The sequence below is a fragment of the Sminthopsis crassicaudata genome, chromosome 1 (genome assembly GCF_048593235.1).
Source record: "Sminthopsis crassicaudata isolate SCR6 chromosome 1, ASM4859323v1, whole genome shotgun sequence".
Classification (NCBI taxonomy): domain Eukaryota; kingdom Metazoa; phylum Chordata; class Mammalia; order Dasyuromorphia; family Dasyuridae; genus Sminthopsis; species Sminthopsis crassicaudata.
Window position 1 is genome coordinate 32,526,715 of NC_133617.1, and position 20,527 is coordinate 32,547,241.

A 20,527-nucleotide genomic window follows, 5' to 3' on the forward strand; every position below is an offset into this window, starting at 1 on the left:
GCGCTGCGAGCCCCCATTGTCGCAGGGCCCGCGCCCCTCCCCGCGCTCGGCCGGCCCCCGATCCTAGGCGTCCTTTGACTCTTGTGCTGCCAGAATAAAAGGGCTACAGTGAACGTTCTGTGTGGGGCCTCCTTGGATTCTGTGGTTGGCTCCGGGAGCCGGGGTGCAAGGGGGTGGAGCTGGTCGCCCCGTTCTGTTCTCCTCCTGCTGCCCCTCATTCACCTGTCCCTACTTCTCCCCTCCCAGAGGATGCTGGGAGCATGGTCTCTTCCAAGGCAGAGGCTGTGTCCTCTGAAGAAAGCGAGGATTCTTCAGATTATGAATCAAGTTCAGAGTCTGAGGAGGAGGAGGAGGAGGAGGAGGATGAGGAGGAGGAGGAGGAGGAGGAAGAGGAGGAGGAGGAGGAGGAAGAGGAAGAGGAGACAGTGGCGTTAGAGGAAGTAGTGGAGGAGGCAGCACCCGGGGAAAGCCAAGACCTGCAAGTAGCTGGGGAACTGGCCATGGAGGAGGAGGAGGAGGAAGATGAGGAGGAGGTGGTGACCATCCTGGAGCTGACGCCGGTGGTGGACGAGCCAGACTTGCCGAACCTGGGAGCCGAGGAGACGGCGGGCATCGGGGACGCCGCCGAGCTGCCGGGCCTCAAGCAGGTGGGAGAGATGCTGGCCGAGTCTCCCACCCCAGCCGGGCCCCCAGAGCCCCCGAGACGCCGGAGCCCGTCCCCCGTGGTCGCCTCAGGTGAGCAGCCCGGGGCCGCCGCCCGGCCCCTCCCCTCCCCACGTCCCCTGTCCCCGGACCAAGGACAGCCTTGACCCGACCCTCGCCCTAAGAGGCCACCTGTGTGCAAGAGGGAGACCGGGTCAAATCCAGCTTCAGGGCTGACTCGCTCACCCTGGGTCCTCTTCAGTGAAATGGGAACAGCGACGTGCGTATTAGCCCCCCCCACGACGGGAAGTCACGTAGAGACGTCAGAATGTTATTGAAATGTGAGCCCTGATCTGTGTCTCCCTCTTTCTCTCTCCATCCCCATCTCCCACTACCCTTTTTCTTGTAGGGGAAGAGTTAGAGGCCGAACTGGAATCTGCAGAAATCCCCAAGGACATGTCTTTGCTGCAGCTCCAGCGACCTCCCAGCCCACCGGGCCTCCCCCCAGAGGCTGCACCTCCCCTGGGCAGCTTCCTTCGGGAGGTGGAGATGGAGGGCCGGCCCCACCCCCTCGGCCCTAAAGTGGTCCTCCCCCTGGAGCCAGAGCCCCTTCGGCTGCAGCCTCTGTTCCCCGCCAGACCCCTCCAGGCCCTGCCTCTTCTGGAAGAGCCTCTGCCCGAAGAGCCGCCCCCCCGAACACCGGGCCGGGACCCTCTGGCCAAGTCCCAGAGCACAGAGACTGTGCCAGCCACACCGGGCAGTGATACGCCCCTCACCGCCAGCAGCCTGGCTCTCAGCTCCCCCCAGGTCCCCAGCAGCCCCTTCTCTTACCCGTCCCAGTCTCCCGGGCTCAGTGGCGGGGGCATCCCTCGGACGCCTGGGCGAGACTTTAGCTTCACACCCACTTTTCCCGAGGCTGTGGGGCCCCTGCCTCTGTCTGTCTGCTCCCTTCCACCTGGCAAGAAGCTCCCTGGGGATGAGCGACCAGGGCCTGGTGCTCCAGCTTCTTCCAGCCCCCTGGAAACCAGCTTTCCCCTGCCCGTTTCTCTTCCGGTGCCCCTTTCAGTGCCGGTCCCTCTGCCGGTCCCGCTGCCCCTCCCTCCGGGTCCGTTGCTCCCCCGATCCTCCACCTTACTACCTCTGCCCTTGACCTTGCCCCTGGCTCTGCCTCTGGCCTCTTCCCTGCCAACCCCATGCCCTCCTCCCACCAAGAGGAAGCCTGGGAGGCCCAAACGTTCCCCACCAGCTGTGCTGACCCTGGACGTGCCTCCAGGAAGGCTCGCCACCTTGCCTCCTGAGGCAGCGGGCCCCAAGCTGCTGCTGCTGGCAGGGCAGCCCCCTGCCGCTGCCTCCTTCCACGGGGCGCCAGACCCCCGAGTCGTGACGCTGGACTTTAGGAACGACGGGGGCCTCCCTCCCCCACTCCCGCCTCCGCCACCACCCCCACCCCTGCCCGATGAGCCCACCAAGCTCCCTTTCAAAGAGCTTGAGAATCAATGGCTGGAGGAGCCCCCTCCGCCCAATCGGGGGCCTGAGGAGGACGTGGAGGCCGGTGACGGGGGCGGCTTCAGCAAGCCCAAGCTGCCTTGGCGCCGGCCTCCAAAGAAGCGGCATGAGGACATGGTCGTGCCCCTTCTGCCCCCGCCTTCCCCTGACTTCTCGTCCCCCCAGCGGCCCCTCTTCCGGGCCCGCTCCGAGTTTGAGGAGATGACCATCCTGTACGACATCTGGAACGGGGGGATCGACGAGGAAGACATCCGGTTCCTGTGTGTCACCTACGATCGGCTCCTCCAGCAGGACAACGGCATGGACTGGCTCAACGACACCCTTTGGGTCTACCATCCTTATATCCTCTACCTGCCCTGGGCACTCTGCCAGGAGAGTCGGGCGGTCCGCCCTTTCCACCTGGGTGCCCGGCCCTGTGCCAAGCGTCGGGGCTACCCAAAAACAGCCCCAGGAGTCCCTGCTCTTGAGCTCCCTGGGGCCCAGGAAGTTTTGGTGGGAAAACACGGCAGCTTTGGGGCCGGGAAATGTAGGTCTGAAGTAGAGCCTGGCCTCTTAGTGCCGTTACTGAGCAAGTTCCCTAAGGAACCCCATCTGTGAGATGGGAAGATTTAGATTAGGTGAGTCAGTACTGCCTTGCTGATGCTGTCTCCGTGATCCAAAATCAGGCAGTCTCCTTGTGTGCCTCAATCTCCTGTTCCTGAATGAAAGATTGGATTAGGTGACCCTGAAATTCTGGTCACCTCCAAGCAGAAACAACAGGGAGCGCTTTTTCAGGTTGGCAAAGCATGTTAACATCTATTTTGATCCTCCCAGGAACTCTGTGAGAGGCTAGATGCCATTATTCCCACTTTACAGTTGAGGAAACTGAGGCAGGCAGAGGGTAAGTGACTTGTTCAGGATCATGTAGCTCTCAGGCTGAATTTAAATTCAGAGTCTAGACCTAGCAATTTATCCACTGCTCCACTGAGGCAGTGCGTGTTGGTAGAACAGTTAGTCTCTGTTTTGAATGTTTGGTGCCAGTGCCAAGGGTAGAAAGATCTTGATCCTAGAGTGGAGACTGGGATGGAATCCTTAGTGTGTCCAGGGGCTCCTTTTGCGTTCTTGTTCTGGCCCTTGACCTGTCCCCACCCACCAGCTTCTCTACTCCCAAGAAGAAAAAGCGAGAGGATGGCATTCGGGAGCACGTAACCGGCTGCGCCCGCAGCGAGGGTTACTACAAGATTGACAAGAAAGATAAACTAAAATACCTCAACAACAGCCGCGCCTTCGCCGAGGAGCCCCCAGCAGACACCCAGGTGAGCCAGCGCTGCCAGATTGGCCCCAATAGTGGGGATTCCTTTTGTTGTCCTCCCCTCTGAGCCCCACTGCTTCAGGGACACAGGACACTTGAAAATATGAGCCTTTTGGCTCCCAACTCATGTGGTGGGCCTGCCATAGGTTTTAGCAGACCCATTAGGACTTTTACATGGTTATCAGTGTTTGTTTCTATCAGACCCTTCAAGGTTTCTAGGAGAATCATCAAGATTTCTAGTAGGACCTCAGGATTTCTAGCAGACCCATCAAGACTTTTTTAACATGCTTATCAGTGTTACTAGCAGACTTTTTAAGGTTTCTAGTAGAACCATCAGGTTTTCTAGCAAGACCCATCAAGACTTTTAACATGTTTATCAATGTTTGTAGCAGTCCTTTCGAGGTTTCTAGTAGGACCATTAACATTTCTTTTTTTTTTTTTCCCTGAGGCTGGGGTTAAGTGACTTGCCCAGGGTCACACAGCTAGGAAGTGTTAAGTGTCTGAGACCAGATTTGAACTCGGGTCCTCCTGAATTCAAGGCTGGTGCTGTATCCACTGTGCCACCCAGCTGCCCCCACCATTAACATTTCTTAGCAGGCCCATCAGTACCTCTAACATGCTTATGGTGTTTGTTTTTAGTAGGACCAACAGGGTTCATTTGTAGTGTGTGTGTCAGGATTTGTTCTTTTCTCTCCACTCTAGGGCATGAGCATCCCTGCTCAGCCACACGCCTCCACCCGAGCAGGCTCCGAGCGCCGCTCAGAACAGCGGCGCCTTCTCTCCTCTTTCACGGGAAGTTGTGACAGCGACCTGCTCAAGTTCAACCAGTTAAAGGTAGAGGCACGGGAACCTCAGTCTCCCTCTCCCATTGGGGCAACTTCATTCTCCTCTCATCACTTAGGAAGCTCCTGGGGTCCTCAGTGTTTAAAGAAGAAAGAATGGGACACACAGAATGTCAGAGCTGGTGGAGAACTTGGAATGTGCAAAGTCAGAACTGGAAGAGAACTTAGAATGTGGAATGTCAGAATTGGAAGAGAATTTAGAACATAGACTGTCAGAGCTGAGGGAAAATTTAGATTGTAGACTCTTAGCTGGAAGTTTAGAATGTGGAATGTCAGAGCTGGAAGAGAACTTAGAACGTGGAATTGTCAGAACTGAAAGAGAACTTAGAACATGGAAAGTCAGCCTAGAATACATATTTTGAGAGCTGGAAGGGACCTTTGAACATAGACTGAAAGTTGGAAGAGAACTTAGTAAATGGAATGTGAGAGCTGAAGAAGAACTTAAAACATGGAATGTTAGAGCTGGGAGAGAACTTAGAACATGAAATATCAGAATTGGAAGAGAACTTAGAATGTGAACAGTCAGAGCTGGGGGAGAACTTAGAATATGGAATGTCTGAGCTGGAAGAGAACTTGATCTGTACGTAGACTATCAGAGCTGGAAATGAATTTAGAACATGGAATGTCAGAGCTGGGGGAGAACTTAGAACAAGAAATGTCAGAATTGGAAAACTTAGAACCTGAACTGTCAGAACTGGGAGAGGACTTAGAATATGGAATGTCAGAACTTAGAACATGGGCTGTCAGAACTGAAAGAGAACTTAGAACATCAGAGTATCAGAACTGGAAGAGAACCTAGAACATGGATTGTCAGAGCTAGGAGAGAACTTAGAATGTGGAATGTCAGAGCTGGAAGAGAACTTAGAACGTGGACTATGAGAACTGGAAGAGAACTTAGAACATGGACTGGCAGAGCTGGAAGAATTTAGAACATGGACTATCAGCTGGAAGAGAACTTAGAATATGGACTGCCAGAAATGGAAGAGAACTTAGAACGAGGGTTGTCAGAGCTAGTACGTGGAACAATTGAACTGGAGGAAACTTAGAATACAGAATGTCAAGTCTGGGGGATAACTTAGAACATGTAATATCAGAGTAGGGGAAAACTTAGAATGTGGAGTGTCAGAATGTAGACTGTGCTAGAAGAAAGTTTAGATTGTAGAATGTCAGAGCTGGAGAAGAACTTAGAACACAGAAATGTCAGAGCTGAAAGGGATCTTAGAACACGGAGTGTCAGCTTGGGGAGGGCTCTTAGGATGTCCCAGGTAGGAAGGACTAAGGTTAAAGTAAAACCTCTTTGTTGTCCAGTAGCTCTGAGTTGTTCTAGGATCCCCTCTTCTGTCCTGGCTTCAGGGTCAACAATAAAACATGGGATACCTTGGTTAATTTCCCTGAATGGGAAATAATAAACATGGCCTTCGTCCCCCTACCCACAGATGCGGGGGACAAGCTCGCAAAATACAACCTGGTTAAAATCCCCCCTTTTCCCAATAATAGTTACATTTTTAAATGGTACCTGCATCTGTCCTCTGCTCCCCTCCCCTCAGGGTATCTTCGCTATCACTTCTCCCTTGCCTCTCTCCAGATATGCCTCTAACAATGGGCTCAGAGACTGATTTTCCTTCTTGTCTCATCGGGATACCCCAAACTGAGTCCTGCTCATGCCCAGTCTGAGTACCGGCAGCTTGTAACCACGGCGCTTGGGATTATCCTAACCGATCCCCCCCTAGATTGGGGAGCAGCCCCCTCTTACTGGTTGTCCAGCAAGTCTTGTTTGTGACTGCTCCAAGGAGTTTTGTCTGCACCTGAGATAGGATTCCTGGCTAGCTCAAACTAAATAGAAGCCATAGCTTCTCAACTTAATTACTTTCTTTTCCTTTCCTTTTCTTTTTTTTTTTTTTTTTTTTTTTTTGCTGAGGCAATGAAGGTTAAGTGACTTGCCTAGGAAGTGTTAAGTGTTAAGAGATTTGAACTCGGGTGCTCCCTCCACTGCACCCCCAGCTGCCCCTTCACCTTTTTTCTAAACCATTTGGAGGATCCATGTTTAGGTCTGGTCCAGATGCTGCCCAAAACCACTCCCCTGGCCATGAGGAATATATATGAGAGCGAACCCTCTGGCAATCTTGGTCTCACCAGATTTCTAGGTTAGCAACAAGTGGTTATCCAACTTTTCCTTGAAGACCTATAATGAGGTACAGTTCCACTTTCTGGTAGCCCCTACTGTGTTTTTTCACTTCCAACTGGACCCCCGGCATCTTTACCCTGCCTGTCCTTCACTCTGCCCTATCTGGTCCTTCAGCTGCCCCTTTGCTGGAGAGGAAGGGTCCCATAATTCTCTACTACTCTCTTATTTATGTCCCTTTTTGTGCTCCCCTCCCCTCCACTGATTTTTCAAGGGTCCTTCTAGGTCAGGAACTTTTTTCATTGTCCTGGCCTCCTTTGGCTTAGCCTGCTAAAACCTATCAATTCCTTCTCAAAATCATGTTTTTAAATGCTTAGCATAAAAGGCAGGATTATAAAGAATCCAAATGGCCTCCTCCTCCCAATTCACATCCTCTGATCTTCATGATCCCAGAGCTTCAGGGTAAGAATCTTGCTCTGGGAGGCTGTTGGATGGTAGCATCTACCCCGAGCGACTCTTCCGGGGTTATGTCCTTCCCCACCTTCCTTGTCCCCCAGGCTGCCTTTAGTGGCCCCCTGGCATTCTTCATTGAAATAGTAGGGCTCTGCTATAGCTGATAGGGCGTCTCCTAGCCTTCGGTGCAGCTCATCACAAGTGAGTTCGTTGCTGCCCTTCCCATAATTCCTGGCATTCACACTGCAACAGTTGCTCTCCCTCAGTGGTGGGGGCCACACTGTTTCCCCGTCCAGGCCTGTGGCTCTGCCTCGCTTAGCAGTGCCTTGGCCAGCTGGCTCAGAATCCCAGCAGCCTTTCCTGAGGTGACTTTTGTCAGCCAAGCCAGCCTCTGACCCTGGCTCTCTCTCTCTCTCAGCTGTTCCCTCAGTGTTCCCAGACACCCCCCGGCCTTCCCCCTCCCACTTCGGGCTAGCCAAAGGACCTTTCCCTCTTACAAAGATGGAAGCTACAACGTTATCAAACTTGGGAGTCCTGTCCATGTACTCCCGGAAGCGCTGTCTTCCCAAGGACACCCGCCTGCCTGGGTTACCCCTCCCTAGGCAGACACGGTGGCGATCTGCTCATCTTTACTGCAGGGATGTTAGTAGATTGCTTCCAAACCCACCCGACTATGGGCTCCCAGCAGTTCAGATCGGGCTCTACTAGAGTCTGTAGGCAGGCCTGTAAAACGGGGACAGGGAGTGGACCAAATGGCCTCAGAGGTCACTCCCAGCTCTATGTTTAGGATCGTATGAACACACCTCATTGTTGTATCCTGGTCTCTTTCCTCGGCTGTGGCTTCAAGGTCAGGGTCCTGAAGAACCCTAGATTTAGCCAAGTACCTTAGCAGTCCCCCACTTAACTACAGTTCCCTGTGTTTTCCAAAGAATAGCCTTGGAGTGTGATAGGCGCGGGGGCTGGAAAACCCGGATAAAAGTCTTTCCTCTGCCTTTTACAGGTTATGTAATTCCAGGCAAGTTAATTAACCCTAGGCCTCGAGGCAAACTGTATTAAAGATGATAAATGGCTGAGAAAATACCCACCTTCCCATGAGCTCATTAGCTTTTCCTAGAAATGCCACATTTGATAGCAGTGCACATGAGCTTGCAGATGGCACCTTTCTCCCCCCAAATGCCTCTTGAGCAATGACCTGCTTCTGCTTATTTTATTCTCACTGTCATTCAGTCTTTTTCCAGCCATGTCTGACTCTGTGACCCTATTTGAGGTTTCTTTGGAAGAGACCTTTGGAAATGGGTTCCAGAGACAGATTTGAATTCGGCAAGTTCAGTCCTTCTGATTCTAGGCCCGGAGCTCTATCCACTGAGCCGCCTAGCTGAACTTTGTCCTCATTGTAACCCTATCCATATAGTCGTGCATGTGCCCGCTATGAGCTCTGGAGAACAGACTCCGGACTGTCCCAGCACCAGTCTGACTGAGCCAAATACGAGCTCAGCTCTGTGGAGCACCTACTGTGTGCCAGACCCTGGGGATTGCAATGAGAGGACCCAGACCTCAAAGAGCTTATGTATTATGGCAGGGTGAGGGGAGGAGGGACCAAATAGGACATGTGTACAAGGAGATACAGTGTCTACACAGAGAAATACAAGGTACAATCTACTGAGGAATATAACCTATAAGCAAGTACATTGGTGCAAATTATATACAAAGTAATTTCAGGAAGGAGACAGCTGCAATCCAAACAGGCCTCAGTTAGGATGTGCATGTGAGTGGGCAGCGCTGGGGAGGGATGGCGTTCCCGGGCACAGAGCACAGCCCGGGGCAAAGGTCTGGAAATAGAAGCCGGCAGCCTCGACAGGCTGGTGAGAGCCAGACTGGGGGTGCTTTCAGCGTCTTCAACCCGGGGTCTGGCCAGAGGATCTAGGCAGGTGGGCCCTGCCTGGACTTGATATAAGACACAGAAGTGAGGGTGGGAAGTCTAGGACAGCAAGCCGCATTGGCCTGGGGTGATGGTGGCTGGAGCCTTTACCCTTGCTGGGGACCCTGGGCGATGGGAGCTGGGGCCTGAGGCTCTCTTTAGTATGAAGTAGCTGAGCAAGGTGTAGAGAGGAGATTGGAGCCGGCCTTTTTCACCTTCTTACGCCAGAACTGTGGCCACAGTCTTGCAAGGCCGAGTATAGTGGAGAGAGCCCCTCCCCCCAGAGCTGGAGTGAAAAGGTGGCAGTTTGAGGCTTCCATCAACTCTCTTCCCTGTATGAACTGGAGCAAAACTCCTTAAGTCTCAGACAGATTTCCTGCGCTTAAGTGCTCCCCAGTCGTGTCCTGTGGTAAATTACGTGGTCCTGTATCATCCCTGGAAGTGGCTGGATGGCTCTAGGAGAAAGAGCTCAAGGGCCTGGAGTCAGATCAGAGTTCAAATACAGCCTCAGTCGATTAACTAGCTATGTGACTCGAGGCAAGTCACTTCATTCTGTGTGCCTCGGTTTCCTCATCTGTAAAATGAGCTGGAAAAGTAAATGGCAAACCATTCTGGTGTCTTAGCCAAGAAAACGCCATGGGGGGCAGTTAGGTGATGCAGTGGATCGAGTACCATCCACTGTACTAGCCCTGAAGTCAGGAGTTCCTGAGTTCAAATCTGGCCACAGACACCAAATACTTCTTAGCTGTGTGACCCTGGGCAAGTCACTGAACCCCAATTGCCTCAGGGAAAAAACAAAAAACCATGGATAGGATTGGTGGTCCATGGGGTCACAAAGATCAGGTACAGCTGAAATACAACAATATAACCCCTGACAGAAGGAACTTCATGCTCTAAAAATGAGAGATTGGAATTCTGAAATACTAGATCCAGACTTGCACTCTGTGAACCTCAGCTTTCTCATCTGTAAAATGGGAATAAACAGACTCACATCCCTTTCCTCAAAGGCTGCTCTGTATATATATCTTCACGGCACCAATAGAATGCATGTGTGAGATACTGTTAAGATTTGCAAAGAACTATTTTTCTCATTTTAGCCTCCCAACCACCCTCTGCAGTTGATATTCTGATTATCCCCATTTTAGAGATGAAATTAGTGGCTCACCTGCAGTTTATGTACAGAGCATAACTTCTAAGTGTCTTGTGGTCCAGCCTTGTAAAACATCTGCTACCTTCTCTCAGCTGCTACATCAGAAACACCGTGTAGATAATGAGCTTTTGTTGCCATGTTCAATGAATGGTTCTCTGGACCTCAGTTTCCCTATTATTTTTGCTGAGGCAATTGAGGTTAAATGATTTGCCCAGGTTCATACAGCTAGGATGTATGAAGTGTCTGGGGCTGAATTTGAACTCGGGTCCTCCTGACTCCAGGGTCAATACTCTATCCACTGTGCCATCCAGCTGCCCCTCAGTATGGTTGGGGCTCCTGCTCAATTCCCTACCAGTTCTTAACTCCTGATATCCAACAAGTTTTTACCGTCAAATCCATTTATTAAGCACTTCCTGTGTGCTAGACGCTATCCTGAACACTGGGCAGCACAAAGACAAAAAAATGAAACCATCCTTTCCCCCAAGAACCTTGGGTTCTCCTTATCCTACATGACTCCACTTCTGCTCTTCTGCTCAGTTCCGGAAAAAGAAGCTAAAATTCTGCAAGAGCCACATCCACGACTGGGGCCTTTTTGCCATGGAGCCCATCGCAGCCGATGAAATGGTCATCGAGTACGTGGGGCAGAACATCCGGCAGGTAGGAGCCGGCGGCGGCCATGGGCCCTTCCAGGGGGGTGGGCAGACGGTGAGTGTCGCTTCTGGGGTCCGGCTGCCTCTACTTCCCCCGCCCTTCCCTCCATCCCCACCAGGTCATCGCCGACATGCGGGAGAAGCGTTATGAGGACGAGGGCATTGGGAGCAGCTACATGTTCCGGGTTGACCACGACACAATCATCGACGCTACAAAGTGTGGCAACTTTGCCAGGTTCATCAACCACAGCTGTAATGTAAGTAGTTGGGGTCAGAGGTCATCCTATCGGTCAACCCCCAGATGAGGTTTTAGAACAGAATTGAGCTGGGAGTTGTCCCCTCAAGCCACCTAAGTCATCCTTGAAAAACTGGAGACCCCTCATTCAAATAGGTTCCCTCCTCAGTAAAGGAGTGGGGTGGCCCTGGGGTCCCTCCCGGGGTCCTGGTAACCCTCCGCCCCGGGCCTCTCCACCCCACAGCCAAACTGCTACGCCAAGGTCATCACCGTGGAGTCCCAGAAGAAGATCGTCATCTACTCCAAGCAACATATCAACGTCAATGAAGAAATCACCTACGATTACAAATTCCCCATTGAGGATGTCAAGATCCCCTGTCTGTGTGGCTCTGAAAACTGCCGGGGGACTCTCAACTAGGACGCCAGGTTGCTGGGCTCGCTCTGCCAAAAAAGGGAGAAAGGGAAAAGATGGACACTCCTATCAGCCCCGCCCAGCCCAGCCAGATGCCTCTAGCCTCAGCTCCTCCACGCCCAGCTCTCCCCAGCCCACCCTCAGGTGCTGTCCCTTCCCCCAGGCCCGCCCGACACTACCCTCCTTCCTGAAGCTTTTTCTCTACCTCCTCCCCTCCTCCTCCTCCTCCTCCTCTTCCTCCTACTTGTGGGAAAAGATGCTCCCTCTCTCTCTGATTTTGTAATGATTTTTTTTAAAGAGTTTTTTAAGTCACACAGACATATCCCCTCTCCCACAAATGCTGCTACATTTTTTTTCTCCTCCTCAAAAAAACAAGGACAAAGTTTTTCACCATTCAAATGTGGAGCCAGAGATGGAGGGAGAAATATTATGCTTTTTGGAAGAGAGATGAGGGTACAGAGTTTGGAGGAAGAGGAGGAACAGGGATTTAGGGGGAGGCTTGGGTGCCAAGACAATGGCTGTTGGCTCCCTGTCCCTCGCTGTATATTTTGGGAGCCTTCCCTTCTCTCCCTGCCCGCACCAATATTTAGTTAGACCCTGCCCTGCCTTTCAGGCCTAGCAGGAACCTTGGGAGGACGTAGGGGGGAACAGGGAGAGGGGCGAGGCCGCGGGCTCCCCTCCTCCGGGGTCGGCCGCCCAGGCTTGCCTAGGAGGCACTTGGTGGTTAGGACGAAGGCCCTGATGGGGGGCCTCGTAGCCTTCGCTCCTCAGGACCCTGGACGTTCTCTGCCTCAGTCCTAGGGAGCCAGGGGTCATTCTCCTGCCCACTCCCCACCTGAATGTCTTTTCCTTTCTCTTTCCCCGCCCCAAGCCCTCTCCCCCCAGCTCCTCCATCTGTTGGGATGGCCTTCAGTGCCCACTCCATCGTCCTCTCCCGCACTAGGTCTGAACTGGGGACCCGCAGCTATCCTTGGGAGGCTGGGGAGGGGCTGGTCTGCTTGGCTTTCCCCCCCTCCCCCTCCCTCTCTCTCTCTCTTGATCTGTCTTCCTTCCCTGGTGCTGGGGAGCCAGGCAGGTGCTACGTAAACGTTGGGCAGCGGGTCAGAGCTGGGCGCGGGCTTCACCTTCCGAGACCACGTTCCTTGCCCTTGCCTCCACCTCCTGGCCCATGGCCGCCCCTGGGAGTGAGCAGGGGGCACGCCTGGATCTCTCAAATGTTTACTTTCTCATTCAGATGCCAGCAAGAAGGGGGCGAGAGCGAGCGGTCAGGGTGAGGAAGGGCACCAGGCCCTCACCCGAGCCACGGTCCGCCCCCAGATAGCCAGCCGCCAGGGCAGGGCCCTTTAGGTGCTGTGTAGTTTACTCCCCGAGAGCCTGGGGAAGGGGCTAGGCAGTGCTTGGCTCGCCCAGGCTGGACCCTTCCCTGGGAGTCAGGGAGGAAACCCAGGGGAGAAGAGGCCAGAGGGCTACTCCCCCAGGCTAACGTGCTTCCTACCCTCTGCCCTGCCCCCATAGCTCTTCTTCCTTTCTCTGCCATTACGGGTTGTCTTTTATGATAGGTGTTTCTCTTTCAGAAGAGATGCCTCAAAACTTTCATCTGCTCTCTGCTGGGATCCCTGGGCCCAGGGACACCATTGGGCTTCCCTCACCTCACTCTGTCCATCCGTCCGTCCGTCCATCTGTCCTACTTCCCGCTAGCCTGTCCGCTTCCCTGTCTATCCCCAGGGTGGACTGGGGAAGGACAGGGAACCCATCTTGAAGATATTTATATTGGAAAAAAAAAAAATGCAAACAGTTTCATTTTCTCCCATGAGGAAGGAAAAAGAAAATGATTTTTTAAAGGTTGGACAGAAGTCTCCAGTAGCTTTCAGTAGGTGTGTCCCCCTCCCCTCCACCCCCCCGAAACTTGTAGGATTCATTTCAATGCTTTTTGTGTATAGAACAGGAAGGACTAAAAGGACACATTAAAAAAAAAAGCCACAAGCATTTTGGAGTTCAAAATCAACGCATCATCTGTACAGAGACCACTGGGGTGACCTTCTCTTGGGAACATTGTTTCTTGTAGAAACACGTGGAAAAAAAAATTTTTTTTTTGAGGATTTCTTTGTACTTAGGGGGGGAAAAGCCCCGATAAACCCAACAACAGGGAAAAAACAAAAAAAAACAAGTGAGCTTGTAAATACTTTATGAAAAAAAAAAAAAAAAAGGAACTTATTATAATTTGGACTCGTTTTTAGCAAGATGACAGCTTTCCCTCCGAGCCGCCTGCTGAAGCCCCAGCTCACGCGAGGAGCCGCTAGCATCTCTCTCTCAGCTTGTGTCAAGCTTCTTACTGTGTAAATTCTGTACAAAAGAACTTGGGTTTGGTTTTGTTTGGGGCTTTGGGGTTTTTGTTTTGTTTGGATTTTTTTTGGTTCTTCATGTGTGCGAGTGTGCCCTGATTGTGTGTGTGTGTGTGTACGCGTGTGAGCGAGCGAGTGAGCGAGTGTCCAATTAGACAAAATTAGCATCATCGAAATGAAGGGGAAAACGCAGGCCAACCGTAGGCCTTTCCTTTTCATTTTGGGTTCAGGCCTTGTCTGCCAACTTAAATGTGCAAGAGAGAAAAAAAAAAAAAAAAAGAATATATATATTTATTTCACAGAAGGAAGACATGTACAGTATGGAGAAGGGTCTATTTAAGCAAGTTTCGGATCCCCGACTCCCACAAGAGATGGTTCTCTCCCGAACTTCAGATTGGGACAAGCACTAAGGGAGAAAGGGGAGGGCAGAAGATGCTTTAGGTGGGACCCCTCCCCCAGATCCCTCACTTCCCTTTCAGCGAGTTGTTTCCAGGGTGAGAGCATGGGAGAGCTCCTCCAGCAGAGGTGAGGAGACGGTTTGCAATAACTAAGAAAATGCAGTTGTTTTTTAGTTGGATTTGATTTGAGAAATTCTTTGCTTTGAAGATTTCTGCCTCTAGGTTTTCTTTTTCTTTCTTTTGTTTTTTCCCCCCTCTCTCCCCCCTTTAAAAAAAAAAAAAGGCAGTTGAATTTTTGGGCCATTTTGTGCATCTAGACCCCGCCCTCTGTACGTCACCTGTTTTTGAAGAGAAATGTTTCTGTTGTGGGTGCATCTTGCTGTAAATACTTGTTCATATTTTTGTGAATTCAATACTATGTACCATTGTATTATAGTAACTTTTATAAAGCAAACCCTAAATATACTGACTTTTCTTACAGAAATCTGACCTCTCTGGCCTTCTTTAGTCCAGGTCTCCGAGAGCAGGCAAAGGGTGGGGTGAGGGCTTTCTATGAGTCCATGAGAAGACTGGCCTCTGTCGAGTGTAGGGGGGGAGGGGGATGTGAATGGTCAGGAGCAGCAAAATTGACTAAAAAGATGGCTGAACTAAGGTGGAGGGTCACATGTCACAAGTACAGGAGAGATCAGATAAGTCTTTCTCCTTCCCCACTCCAAAACAAAAATAAAAAAGATCTGAGGGCCTTAAAGGATTACAAGTTCAATTTAATTGACAGCACCTGCTGATTAATTAGTCTCTGCCTTCTAGAGCTTTTTATTCTACTGGATATGGGAAATGAACACACAAAAGGAGATGAAGTAACCTGCCGGGGAGCCATGGGTACGAGAATCAAGTACTTCCTGTAGAAAGCAACAATGGAAGCCAGCTTTAAATAGGATTTGGAGATAAATGTCCCAAGTCATATACTGGGTCCCTTACTTTGTATGTATAATGATAGCTATTACTTATATGGCCCTTGGCTTAGGTGATCATGTTTGATTATTATCCCCATTTTACAGATAGATAAATTGAGGTGCAGAGAGCAAAGCTTTGGATTTAGGTCTATCCGCTTTGCTACCTAGACCACTGTGATAGTGTGGTTAAGCTGGAGAGATAGACTATATCCAGATAATGAAGGATTTTAAATAGCAAACAATTTGTATTTTATCTTCTAGGCAACTGGGAGTCTAGGAAGCTTCTTGAGCAGGGGAGATACTCGATTAGAAGTGTTGATTGGGCAGGTGTATGGGAGGAATTAAGCGGGAAGAGGGGTGGATGTTTGCACTAGTGTTTTTAATGAATCAACAATCTGATAGCCAGGAAGGAAAGCTCTTAGCCTGCATTAAAGGAAATGAGGTGTTCAAAATATTGGGAACAAAAACATAATTCTGGGTGAGCACATTTTAGACTAGCTAGAGCACCAGTTCTCCAAGTAGGGCCTAGGGGTCCCCAAGACCTTTTCCATGAGGTAAAAAAATATGACATTTTAACAACTAATTTGGTAAATATTGCTCAATCTGTAACCCACATAAACAAAAGCTTTTGGGGAGTCAATCTTTGTTTTTGAAGCAGTCGGAGTTGTGACTTGCTCAGGGTCACAGATAATGTCTGAGGCTACATTTGAACTCAGTTCTTCCCAATTCCAGGCCCAGTGCTCTAAGATCTGTGCTGTCACTAGCTGCCTTTTTTTAAGAGTATAAAAGCACCCTGAGATACTGGAGACCCTGAGCTCCAGGAGGAGGAAAAGGAGGATGACGAAGATAACTGAAGATGAGACAAAGAACTAATGTGTCACCTCAGGAGCCCCCATGGAGGGATGGATGAAAGCCATCTCCAGTTGAAGGATGGCTCTGTGAGGGATTTACTTCATTCTTTTTGGGCCAAGAGACCAGAACTTGGGGAAAGTTCAGAGACACGGACTTAAGGGGGAACTGTTCTAACATTAAAGAGTTGTCCAAGTAAGTGGAATGGGCTAATTATAATATATCATAAAAATATGTACATAACATAGCTCTGAAGACTGCTTAAAGGCAAGCTCTGGCAAAGGACTGGGCAGCAAATCCCCGGCCTTAAGAGAGTACTTCATTTGGAGTTGGAAAACTCAGTTCGAGTTCTGGTCCTTCCTAATGGACCTGGATGATATTGGCCAAAATCACCTCTCCAGCCTGTTATCTCTAAAATAGTTGAACTTGATCTCTAAAGTTCCTTCCAGCCCTATAGCTCTGAACCTAATAAAAAGTCAAGTCAACCAGCATTTATTAAGTGCCTAAGATATACCAGACTTTTAAACTAGTGTAATAGCGAGTTGAAGTAAGGGAAGGGGCATCATGAGGCAACAGAAATTATGCCGGATATAGTTCAGGAGGTGTTGATTTGAATCTTTGGTCCACTATTTGATACTTGTGTGATCTTGGGTAAAAAAAAATCGCACCTCTTCAGTTTTCTCAAACGCAAAATGAATTAATTAGATGCTGGTCGATCGATGCTAATTTGTATTTTAGAAACTTATATTCATTTCAAATATGTCTGACTCTGTGACCCTGTTTGGGAGTTTCATACCGGAGATACTAAAAGGGTATACCACTTCTCCAGCTCACTCTATAACAGATGCAGGGTCACTTAGCTAGGAAGCGTTTGAGGCTGGATTTGAAGTCAGGTTTTCCTGATTTCAAGAGGATTCTTGAAAGCAAAAGGAGAGGCAGTGATTTGAAGAGTGAGGGAATGGAGTAGGTTCCAGCTGTGAGAGACAGTTTATGCAAAGCCATGTAGGTGGGAGATGAACCACGCACTAGAAACAGTTGGCTAGTGTGACTAAAATATGTGGTTCATGAAGGAGGAGGATGAGTAAATAATCTTGGAAAGCCTAACTGTAGTCAGCTGACCAAAGTCAAGAAGAGTTTGAATTCTGTCGCATTGGCAATAAGGCGGTAATCATAGATATGATCCAATCAGAAAGGGGCTGTTGGAAATGAATGCTCATTGATTGACTGAACACCCTCCTTTTAGAGACAAAGAAAATGAAATTTCCAATGGGAGTGACTAGTTCTATTGATTACTACACAGTAAAATTGGATTAGAACTCTTTGACTTCTAATCCAAGGCTCTTGCCACAATACAGCTATCACCCAAGAGAAGAGGCAACTCCTAGCATCATGGGAAGGATACTTGTTGGGTCTGCTCCACCTCTAAAGACTGGACAAAAGAAATGGGCTTACATTTGTGCACTGGGGAGACTGACAGGGGTCAATCTCTGGATTTGGCTATTGAGGGAATTGATGGCATTCATATCTTTTCTTCCTTTTTCTTCTTCCTTTCTTTTTTGAGGCAATTGGGGTTAAGTGACTTGCCCAGGGTCACACAGCTAGGAAGTGTTTTTTTTTGTTTTTTTTTTAATAGAAAATCCACTCTTCTCAGAATGGTCTTTGCTAGAGGCAGGGGCTGAAATGGATTGTTCCTAGTCTCCTGAATGTGGAACAGCTGGGGTTGAACTTGAATTCCAGTAATTGGCTCATTTTCCCAACTCTTTCCCTTCTATTACCTTCCATCTCCTCAGCATGTATGTTATACATTAATTAGTATCTAATTAATGCCTAATTATTTACTTCTCCCTCATTAGTAGCTTACAGAACTACTTGGAGGTAAGAACTGCCTTCCTTTGCATCTCCAGCATTTAGCCCAATGGCTGGTGCACAGTAAGGGCCTAATAAATGCTTATTGATACCTTCCTAGAGAGAAGAGAACTCAGGAGTTTGGGAATTATTGAATCTCCCCACTCCGGAGCAGAGTTTTTGCCTTAGTCTTTCTCAGCCCACCTCCCCACCCCACCTACAATGTGATTTTTGTAGTCAAATATTGTTGAACTCTAAGTTCAAAGCTTATCCGAGGCATCCCACGAGCTACCCTACCATGGAGCCACCCAGACCCACAGAATTTTGCCTGTGGCTATCCCCATTTTCATATAGGGAAAGTCTGAGACAAAGCCGACCTGTAAATTTCCAGGATTCCAATTCTGACCCAGATTTGTTTGCAAAGGTTTCAGAACCTGAACGAAAGCTTCATGATTCCTTACAAACTGATAGGGGTCGCTGCCACTGATCAAGCCCGGGCTCTATCCACCGGGCTACCCAGCACATGGTTCATTAGAGTGCCTTTTTTTTTTTTTTTTTTTTTAGTTCACTGTTCATATACACTGACTTCCTCCTCACCTTTCCAAAAAGGTTTATCACTTGTAACCACTTGTAACAAAAAAGTCCATTCCAAACTAACGGACATATTGGTAATGTCTAACAATGTGTGCCTTATTCTGCACCCCTAGTCCACCACCTTTACCCAGGGAAAGGATGCTTATTTCATCATCTGATTTAGGAAGATGTGTTGTAAATGCTGCTGCTTGTTTGTTTTTTTTTTTCTTCCCCTTGAGGCAATTGGGGTTAAGTGACTTGCCCAGGGTCACACAGCTAGAAAGTATTAAGTATCTGAGGTCACATTTGAAGTCAGGTCCTCCTGGTCCACGGCTGGTGCTCCATCCACAGTGCCACTTAGCTACTCTCATAAATGCTTCTTGAGAAAAGCGAATGGATTTGGAGCTGAGTGCAAATCCCCTCTTATTACTTGCTACATATAGCTGTGACCAATAACAGCTCAGGAGAACTGAAATTTAAAAAGTAATGGAGAAAATGTTTAGAATACAAATTAAATGGAAGAGAACCCTGTGTATGTTTTCCCTGAGTTGATTAGTAAACATTTACCAGCACTCCCCTTCCTCTTGTTACTTTAGGAGTGTCTCTTTACTGTGAAAACGCCTCCCACTTTTTTTTTTTTAAACAGACTTAGTGGGACACTGACTACTATCAGGTGGGATTCAATTCCCTTGTCAGCTAGTTTTGCTAAAATACTTTTTTTCTCCTATTTTCTGATGCTTACAACCTATAATGGTCTCCCTTGGGCAAATCGTAACCTCATTTTCCTCATCTGTAAAGTGGATTAAATGGTCTCCGGTTTTTTCCTTCTCAATCTTCCATGTGAGTAGAGAAGGAATTTATGGAACTGAAAATCAAAAGGTGTCAATTTTTTTTCCCCAAAAGAAAAGTCACTTTTACCCTATGGCTCAAGTTTATTATTTTATTTTGCTGAGATAATTGGGGTTAAGTGACTTGCCCAGGGTCACACAACCAGGAAGTGGTGTTATGGTCATATTTGAACTCGGGTCCTCCTGACTTCAGGGCTGGTGCTCTATCCACTGTGCCACCTAGCTGCCCCTCAAGTTGTTCTTATGTAAGATCAGGGAATTGGACAAGATCTTTCTACCTCAAAATCCTATGATCCCATAGCAAGGAAAACACTGGCGCCCCCCTAGGGAAAGGGAGTTAACTGTGCAGATGCTTATTGGAACAAGGAGATGACCAACTCACAAATCTCTTTTTCTGTGATTCCATCTTTAGCTGTTAATTGTTTTGGGCAACTGAAAACAGTGAGAATAATAGGCTTTATGATTGCTCCTGTTTATATAGAGCGTGAAGGTCTTCAGAGTACTTTACAAACATTATCTCATTTTGTCCTGGGAACTAGATAGTATTATCTCCATTTTTACAGAAGAGGAAATTGAGCTTGAAAGAGATTATGTGATTTATTCAGTCACTCAGCTTGTGAGTTTCTCAGGGCAGATTTGAACTCAGATCTTCCTGACTCCAGCCACTGCAATACCTAGCTGGTGAAATCAGTCTTTCTAAGGGGACACTTAGCCAGGAGTAGGTAGAAGGAAAGGGCTTGTACATGGGGAAGTGTGCAAGGTGATGCTCCACATCAGATTTTTTAACCTCACTAAAGTATGAAGCCAGAGGAGTTTCCATTAGTGAAAGAAGCGGCCAAAAAGAAGAGATCGAGTGTGATTTAAAGTTTGAGTTTGGGGACTAGGTTTGTACACTCTGCAACTAGTAACTTTTTTTTTTTTTCTTTTTGCTGAGGCAATTGGGATTAAGTGACTCTCCTGGGGTCACACAGCTAGGTCAAATTTGAACTCAGGTCCTCCAACTTCAGGGCTTGTGCGCCACCTAGCTGCCCCTAGAACTTGCTTCAAAGAATTGGCCTAAGAAATCTGGGCAAAAGGGACAATGTGAAGGCTTTTAGGGGGAAGAGTTACAGGTAACAGGAGAAACCAGGCTAGAGATAGGAAATGGACCTCTGGCATTCACTGGCATAAGGAACTTCTCCGAGAAGAAATTGTAACTGTCAATGCCCAGATGTACCTTCTGACACTTCGAGAATGAGTCATCCGAGCAGAGAAGTCGGGTGACTGGTCTGGAGTCAGAGGCGGGATTCTGCCCTTGGATCCAGGCTTGGTGGTGACTGGGAAAGGGAGGGCTTGGAAAATGAATTGAGGGATTACAGTAGGGGGCAGCTAGGGGGCGCAGTGACGGAGTACCAGCCCTGAATTCAGGAGGACCCCAGTTCAAATCTGGTCTCAGACACTTAACACTTCCTAGCTGTGTGACCCTGGGCAAGTCACAACCCCAGACTCAGAAAAAAAA

The 20,527-nt window shown here is 49.0% G+C and overlaps 1 protein-coding gene across 1 annotated transcript in view; it reads left to right on the forward strand.

Annotated features, from left to right (window-relative positions):
* SETD1B (SET domain containing 1B, histone lysine methyltransferase) overlaps positions 1 to 14,445 on the forward strand; it is a 33,291-nt gene extending 18,846 nt beyond the window's left edge. The window contains 7 exon segments of the mRNA XM_074298042.1: positions 247 to 735; positions 1,052 to 2,488; positions 3,277 to 3,443; positions 4,142 to 4,273; positions 10,462 to 10,581; positions 10,694 to 10,831; positions 11,054 to 14,445. Coding sequence (XP_074154143.1) covers positions 247 to 735; positions 1,052 to 2,488; positions 3,277 to 3,443; positions 4,142 to 4,273; positions 10,462 to 10,581; positions 10,694 to 10,831; positions 11,054 to 11,227 — 2,657 coding nt within the window. The 3' untranslated portion in view covers positions 11,228 to 14,445.
* The last annotated feature ends 6,082 nt before the right edge of the window (positions 14,446 to 20,527 follow it).